Source organism: Myotis yumanensis, unplaced genomic scaffold (genome assembly GCF_028538775.1).
Source record: "Myotis yumanensis isolate MYYU_CA2020_CCGP unplaced genomic scaffold, mMyoYum1.0.hap1 SCAF_22, whole genome shotgun sequence".
Taxonomy (NCBI): domain Eukaryota; kingdom Metazoa; phylum Chordata; class Mammalia; order Chiroptera; family Vespertilionidae; genus Myotis; species Myotis yumanensis.
This window is the reverse complement of record NW_027223773.1, coordinates 5,572,993-5,592,033: the sequence shown is the minus strand read 5'-3', so window position 1 is coordinate 5,592,033 and position 19,041 is coordinate 5,572,993. Positions and strand designations below refer to the sequence as shown.

The following is a 19,041-nucleotide window of genomic DNA, read 5'->3' as shown; positions in this document are numbered from 1 at the left end:
TAAATTAGCAACGTTTAGCTCCTAAGAGTAGTAAATACTCTTTCTGAAGGTTTAGTAATTAAAATCAGAGTTTGTTCCGAACATGGGGAAGCCAATATGACTGTCATCCATACACTGCCTAAAATTTCATCCTTTAGTTATTTTACTATGCAGTTACGATGTTAAGAACCACAATTCTAGTTTCTCTCCTTTGATAAAACTATGGTGACAGAAAAGCAATTCTACAACAGAAGGCTGATACAATATTGATGCCTGCAAGGTAAGTACAGTGACTTCCAATCATCTACACGCAAGACTGCACACATGCAGACTTTTCTATGCTATTTTCTCAACTTACAGACAAACCAGGAGAAGTTCCAATCATTTCTTTTCTCAAAATAGGTAACATGAGAGCTGTGTACAACTTATTTATAGAGATATTAATTTCCTCAAAGGAGATCTAAAATAAATCATCTATAGGCATTAATGCGTGACTTCCAGCAAGATTCCAAAAATGTCTTCTTGCACCGAAATTCACATTGGAAATAAACAAGTGGGCTAGAAGTTTCGATCCTTTTTACAATGAGGGAAGGAATAAGTCAAATTTAATGTGTCTGTAATAGGTTTCAAAATTCTCTACCTTTTCAACAAAATATCACATCTTAATCTGACTATCGAAGTCATTCCTTTAAAACACATAAATTTGGTTCATAGAATATTTATGTCATATGAGTCACTAGGAATACACAGTGCAGGCAAGAGTAATCACATTCGTATTGTTCTATGTATAGCATTTGTTTGCTGATCATAAAAGCTATCTCCCCAAAGAGAACAAATACACCGGTGAATTTCGTTTTCTGTTCTTTAAACAAAAATAGAGCTCATCTCTGACACATATACAGTATTAAATCCTAGAGGGTTTGTGTGTGTGTGTGTGTGTGTGTGTGTTTAAGTTAATTATTTCAACAAATACATTGGTGTATTTCTTTTCCTGTTCTTTAAACAAAAATAGAGCTCATCTCTGACACATATACAGTATTAAATCCTAGAGTTGTTGTGTGTGTGTTTAAGTTAATTATTTCTACATAGCTATCTAACCACCATGCAGTCAGAGGAGATGCAGTTCACAGCTAAAACCACCTGAGGGCACTCCTAAAACTGTGAAACAACTTTTAGAATCAAACGTTTAATGACTAGGATGCAGGAGACCTCGTCCTACTTGAGGTTCAAGGCCTCAGGAGTGGCTTAAAAAACATGCTTCAGAAACCACGTGTGTCTTCATAAAGTCTGAGATGAAGATTGTGATCTACTGCATATTCTCTGGGCCTCCTGTCCTTGCAAGGAAAGCTGAGGTTCTACAGCAGGAGAAACAGAACTAGGTAGCTTCCAATGAAAACATTTAAAAATGACTAATGAACCAATCTCATAGGACTATCCTTCCAGAACCCATATTCACATCAGCCAATGAAAAGTTCACATTCCTACAAAGAGTAATAGAAATTCAAGAATAACTTCACATACATTGATGATTTAAAAGTTGGTCAGAAAAGGTCTGTTTAAACTGATAGCACTTCAGTTCAAGAAAACAAGCCAACCGCAGGCTCCTTACCTGTTTCCTGTGAATTCAACACTTCTAAGGCATGCATCATGGCACTTGCAAAGACATTGGCATCTTCTTTGCTGCCAAAGTTGAGACCATACACCTGTCTAGCGTCTCGCCATTGGTGGAAGGTCTGTGTAGCTTGATTGTACTTCAACCCTTTGGGAATGGCACAATTTATCACCACCTAAAAGACAGTAATTCTAAAGTCAAGCTAAAAAATGGCAAAATCGACAAAGTCAACAAATCCTGATTGAAAAGGTATCACTTCATTCATCCGTAGCCCTCCCGCCACCGCCACTGCACTCGCCAGCCATGAGGCAGGCTTCTGGCTGAGTGGCGCTCCCCCTATGGGAGCACACTGACCACCAGGGGGCAGCTCCTGCATTGAGCGTCTGCCCCCTGGTGGTCAGGGCGCATCATAGCAACCAGTCGTTCTGCCATTCGGTCGATTTGCATATTAGCCTTTTATTATATAGGATTTTCATTCTCCATATATTTCAAACCCCATAAAGCACTATTTTTAGTTTTATACAATGATCGACTAAGATCAACCCTTAGGCTTTTTAGTCCTCTGCCCTCTTCAAGCTTCTGTTGGGACCATTTTTGATCTTGAAGAATGTCTTCCCATGTAGATCTGGCGAGGAAGCCTCTCCATTTTTGTCTGCCAGAAAATATCTTTATTTCACCTTCATTTTTTGAAGAATATTTGTATTAGGTACGGAATGTTACGTGGTCACTCACTTCCCTACAGTCATTTGAAGTTCACGGCCACCCAGCTCTTGATTCTATTGAGAAGTCAGCTGACAGCTTATTGTTGCTACTTTAACGGTATCTGATTTTCAAGGACTGCTCAAGGGTTTCACCTTGTATTTAGTTTACAGTGATTTCAACACAATGGGTTTCTATAGGGTTTTCTTGGTGCTGATTTCATCCCTTTAGAAAATTCTTGTTTACTCTCTCTTCAGTTATTTTTCTGCCCCAGTCTCCCCTGTGATTACACACACTCTGCACTTTTCTCACTGTATTCCCTTATGTCTCCCCTAAGCGCTTTGTGTATTACCTCTTTCTCTCTGATTATCTTAGCTTCAGTCTGAATTTTTTTTTCTTACCTCTATTTCAGTTTACTAATTCTTTTTAGCTATTCTAATTGGTTGTAAAGAAAAACAAACCAAAACCATCTGAGTTGTTAACAGCAGTTATTTTCTTTTTTGATTCTTTAAAAAAAAAATCTTTATTGTTGAAAGTATTACATATCCCCTTCGTTCCCCCTGCACTCCTCCCCCCGCTTCGTCCCCACCCCCACCCCCCCCACCCCCGGTCCCAGGCCTTAAATTTCCATTTTGTTCTTTTTTTAAGTATCCAGTTCTCTGTTGAAATTCTCAACCTGTCTATATTTCCTTGAATGTATTAAGCATAGTTATTTTAAAGTCACTTCCTGATAGTTCCATTAACTGGATTCCCAGGGGTCTGTCCTATTGCTGTTTCTTTCCCCTGTCTCCTCGTATGCCTGGGTATTCTGATTGAGTGCCAGACATCGCATATGGACAATTTTAAGGAAATGTTGATGCCTACGATGATGTTATATATTTTTTCCCCCAGGAAAAATGTACATTGACTTCTGGCAAACAGCTAGGGAAACTAACAGTCTTAAGTCACCTTTAATCCAAAAGTAACTGAAATGATTGAGGCTGAGCTATGAGGGCCAGTCTAATTCTGAGTCAAACTTCTTCTTCCCAACATATGGGAGAGACTTCTGGGTCCCAAACCAGGGCCTGCAAGACTACCAACCCTCCCTCATTCGCAGGGCCTGACTTCTCATGTTTGCTATACTCGTCCCATGACTCGGCCCCAAATCTGCTTAGGTTCTCAGTTTCCTCTTGCAAAATTGACACAGGCCTCTAGTGAACAGGTCCAAAGCTGGGTTCACTTCTATGCTTCTTTCTTTTAGATCATAACTTACTATGTGTCTTTCCCCATTCTTTACTGCATCTTTCTTTCAAGGTTGGGAACCTTATCACGCTTGTGAAACCTAATCACAGTGCCTAGAACATAACCACCACTGAATAAATGTAGAAAAATGGAATATTTTAATATATCTATATATATAAAAGCCTAAGCAACTGAACGACCAAACAACCGGTTGACCGGTCGCTAGGACACGGACTGGCCACTAGGGGGCAGACGCTCGCTCAACACAGGAGCTGCCCCTGGTGGTCAGTGTGTTCCCATAGCCAACCTCCCGTGGTCCCTCCCTCTGCAGCCCCAATTGCCCCATCACCAGCCAAGGCAAGGGACACCACCCATGCACAAATTCGTGCACCGGGCCTCTAGTGTGTATATAATTTGTACACGCTCCATTCTACAGATAAATGATGAGTGATTTCTTTTTAAATGGATCTTACTACAGGAAATTTAGGTATTGTTTAATAAATTATAATAACATGTTTCCACTTTAAGAAAGGCCGATAACCATTGAAAAATGTAACAAAGGTACCCTGGAATGAGAGAAAACCAATTTTATTTGATATATTCATAGGTACGTATCATTTTGTTACTTTAAATATTTTTATAAAATTTTATTCTCTTTTATATATTGATCTTGTATCTTAATAAAAGGGGCAACCTTGCTGAACAGTCTTATTAGTTGTTAATATTTTATCTCTGTAGATACTCAGGATTTTTTTATGTAGAGAATTATATCATTAGTGAATAAAATCAGCTCTACTACTACCTTTACACTACTTCTAGCTTCGATTTCTTCACCTTTATATCACCAGGTTACCTCCTCTGCAAGGCTAAATGAATGAAAGCGATGAAAGTTGAAATCCTCAACTTATTCCTGACTTTAGTGGAAATCCTAAAACTGTATTGTCCCATGAGATGTTTGCTGTATGTTTACATTAGTCATCCTCATCAGCTTAAGAAAATTCATTTTATGCCAAACATGCTGAGAATTATTACCTTCGGGTTTTAATTTTATCACATGCTTTTTTCTGAATCTCTTTTCTAATAGGTGTTCTCCCGGTATGTTACATTAGTTATCGAATGTTAAGCTATCCTTACATTACTGCTGAATTTGGTCTGCTAATATCTTACTGAGGACTTTTTATAACATTTTAGGTAAATTATTAACTATTGATTTATTTTATGATTGCAGATCTATTAAATTTTCCTACTTTTCTGCCAGTTTTGGTCAGTAATATTTTCCTACAAAATGGCCCACTTACCGGCATAAAGCTGTTCAAAATATCTTACAGTAACTTATTTTCGTAGGATAACTATAGCTACATCTCTCTTCCAATCCTAATATAACTTTTTTTTTCTGCTTGATGCTGCCAATTTTTCTATTCAGTAGGGCAGCTTTTGTGTTAACAAGTTCTATTTATTTTTAGTATTTCCTTCAGCTTCCTTCTTAAGCTCATTATATGTCATTAAGAGTTGCCCATCTAAGGGCAGCTTAGATGTCCCACAGGTTTCTATATATAATCTCTTGTCACTCAGGTCTAAGCAATTTCTTTCTAAACATTTTCTAATCTTCATAACACTTTCATATCAGTGTCATGAATTATTTAGAAGTGTATTTAAATTTCCAAACGTTTTAAAAACACTCTATTTGTCAAAAACTATAAAGTCACCGGATAGCTTACTTCTCTTATGGATAAAAAAATCTCAATGTTTTCATTTGGAAAGTGCCTGACTTGTGCAGACGTCTTTAGAATTATTTTTAAACTAGAAGCCCAGCGCGCGAAATCACGCAGCCCCGCCCACCCGTGCCTGGTCGTTATGGCGTTACGGCCACAGGCCTTTTATAATAGAGATATGCATTTCCTTTGTGGGCCGACATTGAGATACTTTTAGGGCTGTTCTTCAGGACGACCTAGGCTTTCCCCATCGGACTATTTTGACTACGGTTTCAAACCCTGCTTTATTTTAATGAAACAGCAAGTCCTTCCGTAACACAGGACGGCTTGAAGAACTGAATCAGACCCGTACCTGATGGTCCTGAATCTTCCTGCCCACCACTCTGAAGGTGTTGTTGCCGGTGTGGTGATAGATGTGGACTCTGCTAAACCCAGTCGAGCCACCAGCTGGAACCCACTTCTTGTTGGCATCATCATAAACCATCACAGCAGCTCTTGCCTGACAGATACTCTGTTCACTGTGAGAACAAGCAGAAAAGGAAAAAGCAAAAAAAAAGCCAACATGAGACATTTAAAATATGCTCAGTTGCCCACACAGCCATATAAATCAGAGTCAGCCGACTCAGCAGTCACTCAACAATCAGTGCTTTACTGGGTGCCAGAAACAACAGTGAACAAGACGAAAGCTTCCTGCCCTTGTGGGTACAGTCTGGTGGATTAGAAAGTAAAGGGTAATGAGGGACATGAGGAGGGGATCAGGATCCACGAACACACACGTAACACAAAAATGTTTTCTTCTAAATCTGAGTATCGACACACTCATTAAACTGAACACAACTCTAAGTATTAATTACCCATTATGTGTTTAATCATATATCCTATATAATAAAAGGCTAATATGCAAATCGACAGAACAGCAGAACGACCGGTCACTATGACATGCACTGACCACCAGGGGGAAGATGCTCAATGCAGGAGCTGTCCCCTGGTGGTCAGTGTGCTCCCACAGGGGGAGAGCCACTCAGCCAGAAGCCGGGTTCATGGCTGGCTAGCCTCTCCCGCCTCCGCAACAGCGCTAAGGATGTCCAAATGATGGTCCCTATGGGGAGCGGGCCTAAGCCATCAGTTGTACATCCCCTGAGGGCTCCCAGACTAAGAGAGGGTGCGTCCGGGCTGAGGGACAGCCCCCCCACAGGTGCACGAATTTTGTGCACTAGGCCTCTAGTATGTTTATAATATCGGTGACCTGTTTGTGAATCCCTCTGTACTGAAAACCTGTTGGTCATCCGACTTGCTTCATGGTCTATATAGCAAATTCTCAGAAGCTCTAGCTGCCCCTTACAATCAGTGATGGCAATGTGACTCACTCTCTGACACCCCTTGGCCAAGAGAACACCCTATGTTTCAAATTTCTTCATTTAAAAAATGAAGAAGTAAAATAAGATGCTAAGGACCCTTTAGATTTTAATTCTAACCATGACAGATAAATATGAAAAAAGGACAACCCCAAAATAATGTCTTTAAATCTCAGCTTCTTCGCAATTATTTGTTACCAGGTGACACCGAGATACATGAATAAATAAAATGAGGGGAGATGATCTGAATTTCACATTAAGCACTAGTTTCATCTTTCAAAAATCCTCTAATGCCACCCTGGGGGGAAATGGTTGATTAGAATTTTAGTTTATTTCGTTTTTGTTTTTTAAATCAAATATGGAAAGTGAAGCACAGAAGAAAACAGGTACAGTAACTCTATGCTTTAACCCAAGCGCCCCACATACTATAGAAGACTTAGCTGATGTTTAAGCCATAACTGATGCGGAAGCCCCCAAGTAACTCACCCAACCCCATCTTTAACGAAAAGCTTTGCTCATTCAGCCCACTTTAGCCTCAAAGACTTAAGAAAGTCAATTATGTGGGTGCCTCCCCAATGACCTCAGGAGCAAAAAGTCACTTTCGCGACCTCTTCTCTCACCCCCACGTCTGCCCCATCTCTCAACACTGTATGTGTGTGTTTCACTCAACTTGCCAGGCAATCTGATGACAGAGGATCGTGGAGACCTAAGAGGCCGCAGCACTGCTTCAGAACAATGGGTTCCAATTGTTTATATTTTCCCACTAGAGAAATTTTACAAAAATTTGTAACAATATTTGTGCGGCACAAACACTGAAATAAATCCAGTGATAGTCTAATACTGTATGCTGCCCTGAAAATGTTTCTAAGCGTAACTGTAATTGAGCTCTCTGTATTCTCTTTTAATTTTTTTTATTGATTTTATAGAGAGGAAGGGAAAGGGGGAGAGAGATAGAAACACCAGTGATGAGAAAGAATCACTGATCAGCTGCCTCCTATATGCCCCCCACTTGGGATCAAGCCCACAACCTGGGCACATGACCTGAATCAAACTGGTTTATGGGCCAACGCTCAACCACTGAACCACACCGGCTGGGCTGTACTGAAATTTTGGGGGTAAAAAGTTCTGGGAATAAAAATAAGCCGATGACTAGAGCTTGAGTTATTATTATTTTAATATATTTTATATTGATTTTTTTTTTACAGAGAGGAAGGGAGAGGGATAGAGTTAGAAACATCGATGAGAGAGAGACATCAATCAGCTGCCTCCTGCACCCCCCCTACTGGGGATGTGCCCGCAACCAAGGTACATGCCCTTGACCGGGATCAAACCTGGGACCCTTGAGTCTGCAGGCCGACGCTCTATCCACTGAGCCAAACCGGTTAGGGTGAGCTTGAATTTATTTTTTAAGCTGTGATTCAAGAGCACTTGTCAGCACAACAGTGGAAATCTTGTCCTCACTCACAAGAGAAACACTTCAGCGACAACATTTACATAACCCTATCGCAAGACGACATGAACCAAGGTAAAGCAAAGTGCGCAATCCAAGAAGCAAATCTGAAAATTAACAAAGTAACACTATTTCCCAGTTTTCACAAATTACTATTTTGGGACACACAATGTGATTCCCATGGTTCAAGAAATACGGCTCCTCAAGACAGTCCCAGTGGAATCGATCACAAACATTAGGCCACACTGAACCCCTATTTTGTAAATTAGGTCGTTTCATGCTCAAAAAAAAAAAAAGAAGACAAAAGGTTTTCCAAAAAAATATATTAAAAAAAAAAATCAAAAAACCCAAAAGCAGAATGTCCCCACTTCTTCCTCAACCTTTCCTTCCCCCACTGCTCTACAGCGGGTATCTGGAGACATTCCATGGATTGAAGTACACGGCTCATCGAACAGCTTTTAATTGGCGCTTATGATACAAACCACTTCATCAACCATCCACTGTCTGGTCACTTCAACTTCCCTGGAAAAGCTACAACCACTGAAACAAAGACCTCTGCAAGCGAACGTATCCACGTGGCCAGCAAAGGCCAAAAATGCAACAACAACAACAACAAAAAGTTCGTTGATTCATTTTCTATTGAAAATGAAATGTTCAACATGAGAGGTTAAGGATACAAATCTAACGCTAAGCAAAGCCAAGGAGCAGCGGGAGGGAGGAGCCAGGGTTAACGAGAAGAAGAACGGAGCTGTGGGTAAGAGCTGAGGGGCTCTGGGAAAAGGAGGAACAGACAGGAGAGGATGTGGAAGGTGCGAAGGGACGGGTCCGGCCCAGATAACTCCGCGGTCCTGGAGGACATCTGTTACTCGGAGAACCCATATCAAAGCCGGGCCACAAAGGGACCAGCCCGGCCCACGGGGGTTCTTAGCGACAAATTCAAATCAAGTCCTCCCATTCCTTTCCACAACATCTGAGGATCTTTCCTGGCTGGAGACAGACATTCTGTGGTATATAAAAAAAATCGTTGGTCTTTGTCCCGGTCCCTGGCACAGAGCTCCTAAAACCCTTGGCATCTCCTTAACAGGAAGAGAGCCTCTGGCATGCTAATGAGCTGACTTGTAGGCTTGAGGAAGCGAGCTGTTTTCAGAAATACTGGGCCATGATCAGAGGGTTGCGATTTTCAGTCCCACTACCCCCACTCCCACCCCCGGGAGGGTAGAAGGGTCAGAAACCGAGTTCACAATCATGCCTATGTAACGAAACCTCCATAAACACACCCAAACAAGCTCGCGTGGCGGTGCTGGGTGGGTGGCATGCCCAGTGTGGGCATGGAACCTCTGCACCCACCCTATCCTTTGCCCTATGCATCTCTTCCATCTGGCTGTTCCGGAGTTGCATCTCTCTATATAAAAGCCTAAGCGACTGTTCAACCGGTAGCTATGACGTGCACTGACCACCAGGGGGCAGATGCTCAATGCACAGACATGGAAACATGGAACAGACTGATGAATGTCAGAGGGAAGGGGGAAGGGCGGAAATAGATTAACCAAAGATCTTATATGTATACTAGAGGCCCGGTGCATCCATTCATGCACCGGACTGGGCTGAAACTGGCTCTCCAACATCCCCCGAGGGGTTTTGGATTGCAAGAGGGCGCAAGCCAGGCTGAGGGACCCTATTGGTGCACAAATCCGTGCACCGGGCCTCTAGTCCTTTATATTAAACCAGCAATAACAAGCAAAGTACTTTCCTAAGTTCAGGGAGTCCTTCTCGTGAATTATCAAAACTGACTCTGTAGTCAGCAGGGCGTAAGTGGGTAAGCCTTCGTACCCGCACTGGCAGCCAGCATCTGAAATGGGGTCAGTCTTGTGGGACTGAGCCATGAGCCTGTGGGGTCTGGGATAACTCCAGACAGTGTCACAACGGAACTGAACGGCTGGACACCCAGCTGGTGTGGAAAACAGGAGAATGGGCTGTTCATGTGCGGAGAAAACCACTCCAGAGACCAACTCCAATTACAGGTGGGCACCAAATAAGCCAGTGAGGCACCCTATTTTAGATCTCACGGATTCACAAACCTCCAATACAGATCAGATGAATCCATATAGAAGGTTGACAAAACCGTATTTTGGCCTACTTGCCAGATAGGAAACTGGGGACTGGGGAGGGATCCCCATAACCTAATAAAAGGAGGTATTTTAGAACTTAAAATATCTCAAAATAAAGGCAACATACAGTATTATAGTAATATACTGTAAATGTCATAACTAGCTTTCTATACAATTCTCCATATTTTTTAAAAATATTTTTTTATTGATTTCAGAGAGGAAGGGAGAGAGAGAAACATCAATGATGAAAGAGAATCATTGATCGGCTGCCTCCTGCATGCCCCCTACTGGGGACCGAGCCCACAACTCAGGCATGTGCCCTTGACTGGAATCGAACCCAGGACCCTTCAGTCTGCAGGCCGATACTCTATGCACTGAGCCAAACCAGCGAGGGCTACAATTCTCCATATTGTCTGGGGTTTGCTTTTTTTTCCTTCTCATTTCTCTCTCATCCGGTAAAATATTTAAGAGTTTGCTTTAAAGTATGACTAGCCTTGGTCACAACAGAACTGCCTGTACATCAGTGTAAATACAGACAATAGCGGAATGACAGGGACAGCTCAGAGGGTCTTCTGACAGGCGTTAGGGTCGCCGAAGGAAGAACACACGAGGCCAAAGGGGGTAAAGAATGATGAATTCATTAGGTCACCTAGAAAACCAGATGGGCTGAGCCCCAAAACGGTGCCAGCCCCCAAAGACAGGGAGTCGGAGGTTTTTAAAGGACTCTAGGCCGGCTTTCTCTGCGCAGGTCCGGATTCTGGGACACTCCGGAGGGGAGAGCTCATGGTCTAAGCAAGTGGCATGTCCACTGTGAAGTGGCCTCAAACTCGGTTCCCAGGAGAATGGGTAGCGATTCGATTATTTGATCAGACTGAACGAGAGGGATTTGCAGCTTTCTCCGGGAGGATTTTTAGCTGAAGAAGTCAACAAGAGGACTTCCGAAATGCTGAGATTGTACACCTATGTGCAGCTTTTCAGGGACACGTAACAGGAAGGGAGGCAAGATTTAAGAACCACAGCTACTGAAGAGGCAGAGAGGAATAAAAGAAATGCAGATCGAAACAAGTACCACAAGCCCGGCCGGCGTGGCTCAGTGATTGAGCGTCGACCTAGGAACCAGGAGGTCACAGTTCGATTCCCGGTCAAGGGCACATGCCTGGGTTGCAGGCTCGGTCCCCCAGGGCGGGGGGGGGGGGGGGGGGGGGGGGGCGGGGGCGGGGGCGGTGCAGGAGACAGCCGATACATGATTCTCTCTCATCATTGATGTTTCTATCTCTCTCTCCCTTCCTCTCTGAAATAAAAACATACATAAAAATTTTTAAAAAAAAGAAACAAGCCCAGCAAAAAAGATAAACATTTCATTCTCATTATATGACTATTCTCTCATTATAGCAAGCCTCAAAATGAGCACCTACTCAAAGGCTTCAGCATCCTGAGTCAGTAAGGGAACTACTATCAAAGATTAAACCAGTAAATTATAGCTTGTGAAGAGCAGGCCCTTACATTCGTTATAAACAAAAATTTCATTTTATGATCAAATGCACTGGGTATATAGAGCCAATACAGTTTTTCTTCCTGGTGTTAACTTGGGTATTTTAAAATAAAATATGGCATCAGAAGGCTGGAGACAGCTGATTTTTTAAAAATATAAAGACCATAACACGGCATTAGAATTCTTTGACTCTGTCAAGTAACTTATTCCTGAATATAGTCAAATTTCCTGAACAGGTATATATGACGGCAGAGGACGGTTGCCAAATTCTCTTCCCCCAGGTACTAGTGAATGAAAAGCGTCCTGGTATTCAAGCTCCTTAAGGATGGCTTGGCTATTCTGGTCTATGCTATTTATTGAGGTTGCAATAAAGCCAAGTCTTTGAAAATAGCAACTTCCTTTCAAAGCCGTCACTCATTAATCGCTACTTGTTAAAGCAGCATGACAATGGCAGGGCCTAGCCCACAGCAGACACTCTGTAAGTACCTGTTCAGTACCTGATTCCGTCGATTGCAATCCTACTTATCAAGACCTGGGTCCAATACCATTTCTCTGCGAAGTCTTTCTGGGGTCTCCAAAGCCAGAATGAATGCACCCTCCCTCCCACAGTCCTCATTCCTCTTTCCACCAGGGAGGCTCTCTGAGGAGGTCCTACCTGAGCCATAGGAGGGCTGAGGGTACGTTCTTTACGCCAAGGGCACTGGGAAGCCACTCGAAGGCTTTAAGCCAGTGGTTCTCAACCTTCCTAATGCCGTGACCCTTTGATACAGATCCTCATGTTGTGGTGACCCCCAATCTCATGGTTACAAATGGAACATCATTAAAGCATAGTAATGAATCACAAAAACAATATGTCATTATAGATGCTTTTTCCGATGGTCTTAGGCGACCCCTGTGAAAGGGTCGTTCGATCCCCCAAAGGGGTCGCGACCCACAGGTTGAGAACCGCTGCTTTAAGCAGAACGGGAGGTACATTTTTAAAAGATGGCTCTACCAGGGGTGGGCAAACTTTTTGACTCGAGGGCCACAGTGGGTTCTTAAACTGGACCGGAGGGCCGGAAGAAAAGCATGGATGGAGTGTTTGTGTGAACTAATATAAATTCAAAGTAAACATCATTACATAAAAGGGTACAGTTTTTTGTTTTGTTTTTTTTTTTTAGTTTTATTCATTTCAAACGGGCCGGATCCGGCCCTCGGGCCGTAGTTTGCCCACGGCTGCTCTAGCTGCTCCACAGACAGAGAAGGGGTTCAGGAAAGTGGCATGGAAATCAAGAACAGAAGCATGAAGACCACGGTGAGGGGCACATATGGTGACACTGGAGCCTGACGAGAAACATGGGAGGGAAGTGCATGGGAGTGTATGTCGCAGGTATATCGGGCCCCGGCTGGTTTGGCTCAGTGGATAGAGCATCGGCCTGCAGACTGAAGGGTCCCGGGTTCAATTCTGGTCAAGGGCACATGCCTGGGTTGTGGGCTCGATCCCCGCTAGGGGGCGTGCAGGAGGCAGCCGATCCATGATTCTCTCTCATCATTGACGTTTCTCTCTCTCTCCCTCTCCCTTCCTCTTTGAAATCCATTAAAAATATATTTTTAAAAAAAGAAAGTGTATCGGACAGGATGTGCTAGTACACAGATAAGAGGGGAGAGGAAAAGGGGTGGTGGGGACAACGGAAGGCAGGAGAAAATTTTGGACGTCACCTAGCACTTTACGGACACTCCCAAAGTGTGTGACATGCTGAAAAGTGTATCCCTGTTGAAAGCCATAGTCCCAAGTCATCTATTTTTACACGCGTATTAGCACATCCTCACCATCTTTAAAGAAGCAGAGTGCCCATCAGCCTCAAATCCTCAGTTTCCGTTATGTCAAGGTCTGTACAATAACCCCTCCTATGCTACCAACCACTTAAGGGGGTTCGCTCTGAAAAGGAGAATTAGCACCTTGGCTGTTACGACGCTGAGTCATTCTCAGAACTAACATGTCAGCTGCTCAGAAGATAAAATATTAAGGCAGAAATTACACACAAAAAAAATGGGGGAATTTTTAAAAAGTAGGATTTCCATCTCACGCTCCAAGGTCAAATGTTTTTGGTCAAGCCTGCAATTTTATCACACCTCAAGCATTAAAGAGAGGTAGAGTAAACACAACGTTCGATTTCAATTCCACAAATATTGCTCCCACCTATATCCCACAGCTGCCAGAGTACAGCGACACTGAGTTGGGGCCACCTCATTGATAAAAGATTACGCGTTCAGATCGGAATAAACGTGCATTTTCCTCAAACAGGAAAGCCAACAATACATACCAGGCCCTATATCAGTGATGGCGAACCTTTTGAGCTCGGCGTGTCAGCATTTTGAAAAACCCTAACTTAACTCTGGTGCTGTGTCACACATAGACATTTTTTGATCTTTGCAACCATAGTAAAACAAAGGCTTATATTTTTGATATCTATTTTATATATTTAAAATGCCGTTTAACAAAGAAAAATCAACCCCAAAAAAATGAGCTCGCGTGTCACCTCTGACACACGTGTCGTAGGTTCGCCATCACTGCCCTATATTGTGTTAGGCACTAGCAGAGTCGCAAATCGAGTGCTTTTTCTCTCAGATCGCTACTCAGGACTCGTCACCCTGCGAACCTCGGGCTCAAGCCCAGAATCCTCCCGTCCCATCCCCCCTCCATGGTCTGTCCATCCTACTCCTGCAGCCCCAACCCACGAGTTCCCTTTGCTCACGCTACTAAAAGCTTTAACCTGGGCCCCGTAGTTTCTCGGTTGCATGATTTCAACAGTCTCCTAACTGGCACTGAGGATGCAATTTTACTCCCAACCCCGATGCATGTTTTCCAAATCAAATCTAATCGTGTCGCCCTCCCGGCCAGCACACCCCAAAGACTCATTTCGGGGTGCCCTCTGGCTGCGTGGCATGGCACCCCAGGTCCGCCGTGGTGTGGCCTCTGTCTTTTGACGTTCATTCTTTCTCTCGGACACTGAGAGCATTAAAAGCACGCCTCTCACCATCCCAACATCCTCCTGCTGGGGGCACACGCATGCAAAACGGTTCAAAACTCCAGCCGAACCGGTGTGGCTCAGTGGATAGAGCGTCGGCCTGCGGACTCAAGGGTCCCAGGTTCGATTCCTGTCAAGGGCATGTACCTTGGTTGTGGGCACATCCCCAGTAGTGGGCGTGCAGGAGGCAGCTGATCGATGTTTCTCTCTCATCGATGTTTCTAACTTTCTGTCCCTCTTCCTTCTTCTCTGTAAAAAATCAATAAAATATATTTAAAAAACAAAAAAACGGTTCAAAACTCCAACACAACAGAAATGCCAGGCTTGTCCACAGCTCTGATCGTGCCTCTCCCTCTACCTGAACTCACCGCACATTCCCTCTTCCCAAATACAGTACCTTCCGCCTTAAATGCTAGCTGTCCTCCCAAATGCAGGCCCAAGTGTCACACCCTCCCGAAAGCTTAAAAGCTCTTCCTCTCTCCCGCCCCAAACGGGGGGAGAGGCCCATTCTGTGTCATCACGATACACTATGCGTACAATCTCTCCACCATCAGGTGGTAAGCCCCAAAAGGATGAGTATTGTCTTTTTCATTTCTCCTAATTAAGATTTCTTCAAGTGGTGACTTGAAAGGCAGTGAGATGAACTGTAAAATAATAAAAATCTGCCGCCTGTCGGAGCCCTAAAATACGCCAGTGAAAGCTCCCGTTTCTGACTGCTAATGCCCAGATGGACAATCTATCAAATCCTCTCTCTTCTGTCTATAAAAACACACCATTTAGCCCTGAAAACACCCAGCGCTGGGAAGCCATGGGGTCACCCGGCCCCCTTCTAAGGGCTGTGTCCTTCGCTGTGCTGGTGGCCACATGTATGCTTCCAGACTGTACTTGTAATTACGCAATTTAAATATTCCATAAACGGATACCCTGCGAGCATACAGAACTTCTATGGAAGGAAGTGAAATGTTCCGGCAAGTTTCTACAAAGGCGGGTCTCTAGAAAACTGAGAGACATATATAAAAGGGGGAGATGACACAAGTCCGGCAGAACGCTATATCCAGAACGCTTTCTGCAGGTCTAAGTTCTCTCTCCGCTTTCAAGAAACCAAAGCTGAATCTTTGGAGATGAAAGATGGGCGTGACTTTAGGGAAGAAAAAAAATAATGTGGATTTCTCATCCCCTCGGCCAGTGGTCAGCAAACCGCGGCTCGCGGGCCGCATGCGGCTCTTTGGCCCCCTGAGTGTGGCTCTTCCACAAAATACCACGTGCGGGTGCGCACGGACGGTGCGATGGAAACTTCGTGGCCCAAGCGCAGAAGTCGGTTTTCGGCCTGGGCGAGTCTATTTTGAAGAAGCGGCGTTAGAAGAAGTGGGGGTACGTTCGCTGAGGTCGACCCCTCAGATTGAGGACGTTTTTAGCAAAGGCCAGCTTAGGAGGACCCTGATTAAGTTAATAACAACGTACCTACCTATATAGTTTCAGTTTAAAAAGTCTGGCTCTCAAAAGAAATTTCCATCGTTGTACTGTTGATATTTGGCTCTCTTGACTAAAGAGTTTGGCGACCACTGCCCTAGGCTAACACGAAAAGCTTTAGAATGAACACGTATGTTATAAAATTGGCTAACATAGGTGAAGGTATATGTCATTTCTAAGGGCACCAGACTTTAACTAGTTCAATTAGCCAACCACTATGACCAGTACAGGTCACAGTAGATACCAGGGCTTCTACTATAGGGTACATTTATGAAATACTAAATAGCGTGTCTCCTTTTATATTTCATTAAAAAAAAAAACCACTTGTTAATAAGAAGGAAGGGGAAAGCTGCTTGCTGGTAACAATGAGGTGCTGTCAGGCTCACGGATTGAGGGATACAGGAAAAACACTGTGAATGTCACCGATAAACAGCAGACACAAATAAAGGCAACATACACACTTGTTGACCTCAAGGCAAGGAAACCATCTGGGAGGCAGCAGCTCCAAATATGTAGGAAGGCAAAATTTCCCACCGAGGCCACACAGTTATATATCACTCAAGTGTCTATGAAATACTAAATGGCTTAAAAAAAAAAAAAAGAGATAGAAAGATCTCTCACTACTAAACTCTTCATCCCACAACATCGATATTCATGTGCCAGGTACAAATGCAATCTCGTATAGTCACTGATCACAGTCACCAAAGAAAATACTAATAAGTACATCCTAAGAAGGATAGCATGTTTTCAGAAAACAGCTCTGCTGGGTTATCCTGTAGAATGAAAAAAAAAAAAAAAAAAAATCGCTGATAGTGTCAGGCTAAGGAATAAGTCGAAAAAGTTCCCTAAAGAGGTGCTGACTACATGCAGTCATGTGTTTAGAAGTAAGGAGAGGAATCTTTTTTTAAAATATGTTTTTATTCATTTGAGAGAGGAAGGGAGAGAGAGAAACATCCATGATGAGAGAGAATCATGGATCGGCTGCCTCCTGCATGCCCCACACCGGGGATCGAGCCCACAACCTGGGCTTAGGACCCCCAACTAGGACCCTTCAGTCCGCAGGCCAATGCTCTATCGGCTGAGCCAAACCAGCGAGGGCAAAGAGGAATCTTTTTTTATACAGCTTTGCAGTACTGTTTGGCTTGCATTATGAATACCTCTTGCTTGAATAAGCATAAAATATGCAGATTCGATAAAGATCAACTGGCCCAACAACAAGGACCTGGGGCTGCCAACAATATTCCTGGAGAAATAAAGAACATGAAAACGCACCATTTCAATGTTCACAGAACCACAAGAGAGAAGAGACGACGAGGGTGGAATGGATAAGACTTGGTGGAGGCAAAAGAAAATGAAAGCATACTGGGCAGGAAGTAAAAAGAGATATTAAGAAACTGGAAACGCCAAACACAGTTTGGCTCAGTGGACAGAGCGTCGGCCTGCGGACTGAAAGGTCCCAGATTCGATTCCGGTCAAGGGCATGTACCTGGGTTGCGGGCACATCCCCAGTAGGGGGTGTGCAGGAGGCAGCTGATCGATGGTTCTCTCTCATCGATGTTTCCAGCTCTCTGTCCCTCTCCCTTCCTCTCTGTAAAAAAATCAATAAAATATATTTTTTTAAAAAAATAAACTGGAAAGAATGAAAATATCTTGGGTTGGGGACCTGCCTCACCTGGGCACATACTGAAGGGATGCTTGCCGCTAACGAGCAGATAGATTCAAGCCCGCCTGCCTTTCCTGGGACACAGAAGACTAGTTAACAAAAATCAAGCAAATGTCCTTTTTTTTTTTTTTAAAAGAATTAAAATCAACTGGTTCAGGAAACTACACTCGATAACTACCCACAAATAAGTATTTTCAGAGCCTGTGTTTCAGAGTATCACTTAACTATATGCACAAAAGTGACTTTAAAGTGCTAAAATACCAAACTATCAGTCTAGAATTCTATATTCAAGGAAAATATTCTTTTTAAAATTTACTTCAGAGAGGAAGGGAGAGGGGGAGAGAGAGAAACATCAATGATGAGAGAGAATCGTGGGTCGGCTGCCTCCTGCACGCCCTACACTGGGGATGGAGCCCACAACCCAGGCATGTGCCCTGACCTGGAATTGAACCCTGACTTCCTGGTTCATAGATCGACACTCAACCACTTGAGCACATCGGCCGGGTGGGAAATATTCTTTAAAAATGAAGGTAAATAAAGACATTTCCCGATTTTTACAAAAAGTTCTCTTTTTTTAAGACAAGGTCATCCTGAAAGCTGGAAAGAAATGGTACTAGACGGAAAGTCAAATACTCAGTATGACATAAAAAGCATTGAAAATGGTTAAGTATAGGGTAATTATAAATTAGATTATGACCGTGCAAAGAAAAAAACGGTAACATTACTTTATGGCATTTCAAACTATGTCAACAATATATATATGACAACTATAGCAAACAGAATGGAAGGAAGGCTAATACATGCCAGCACATACGTGAACAGCAAAAACATTAGGAAGCAATACAAGAGTATGTATCTGACGACTCCTAGATGAAGTTGGGAAACAGGAAATGCTAATCAATAGTGGAAATCAATCGCAGCGATTTGCAGATGGGGGAGGGGGTTGAAAGCGAGCTGACATTGCTCCAGGGGACTTTGCCATCACCCCGGAATGTTCTGTCAAACCGATATATGCATCTGTCAAAACCCACCCAGTGGTCTGTGCATGTCACTGTGTATCTTTTACCGCAAAAGGAATAAAAATGGTACTCTGAGCCCTAGTTAACGATACACATACTGAAGTACTTAGGACATCATGTGCTGGTGACTATACTTATTTTTTTAAATGCATCAAAATAAATTATATGTGTGTTTAGATATGTGATAAAGCAAGAATCATAAAATGTTTATAGAATCAAGATTGCGGCCAAGACCAGTATTGCTCAGTGGATA

At 43.2% G+C, this 19,041-nt stretch overlaps 1 protein-coding gene across 1 annotated transcript in view; it reads right to left on the bottom strand.

Annotated features, from left to right (window-relative positions):
• Nucleotides 1-19,041, bottom strand: part of ENAH (ENAH actin regulator) — a 106,002-nt gene that overhangs the window by 46,940 nt on the left and 40,021 nt on the right. The window contains 2 exon segments of the mRNA XM_070401340.1: nt 1,589-1,766; nt 5,576-5,741. Coding sequence (XP_070257441.1) covers nt 1,589-1,766; nt 5,576-5,741 — 344 coding nt within the window.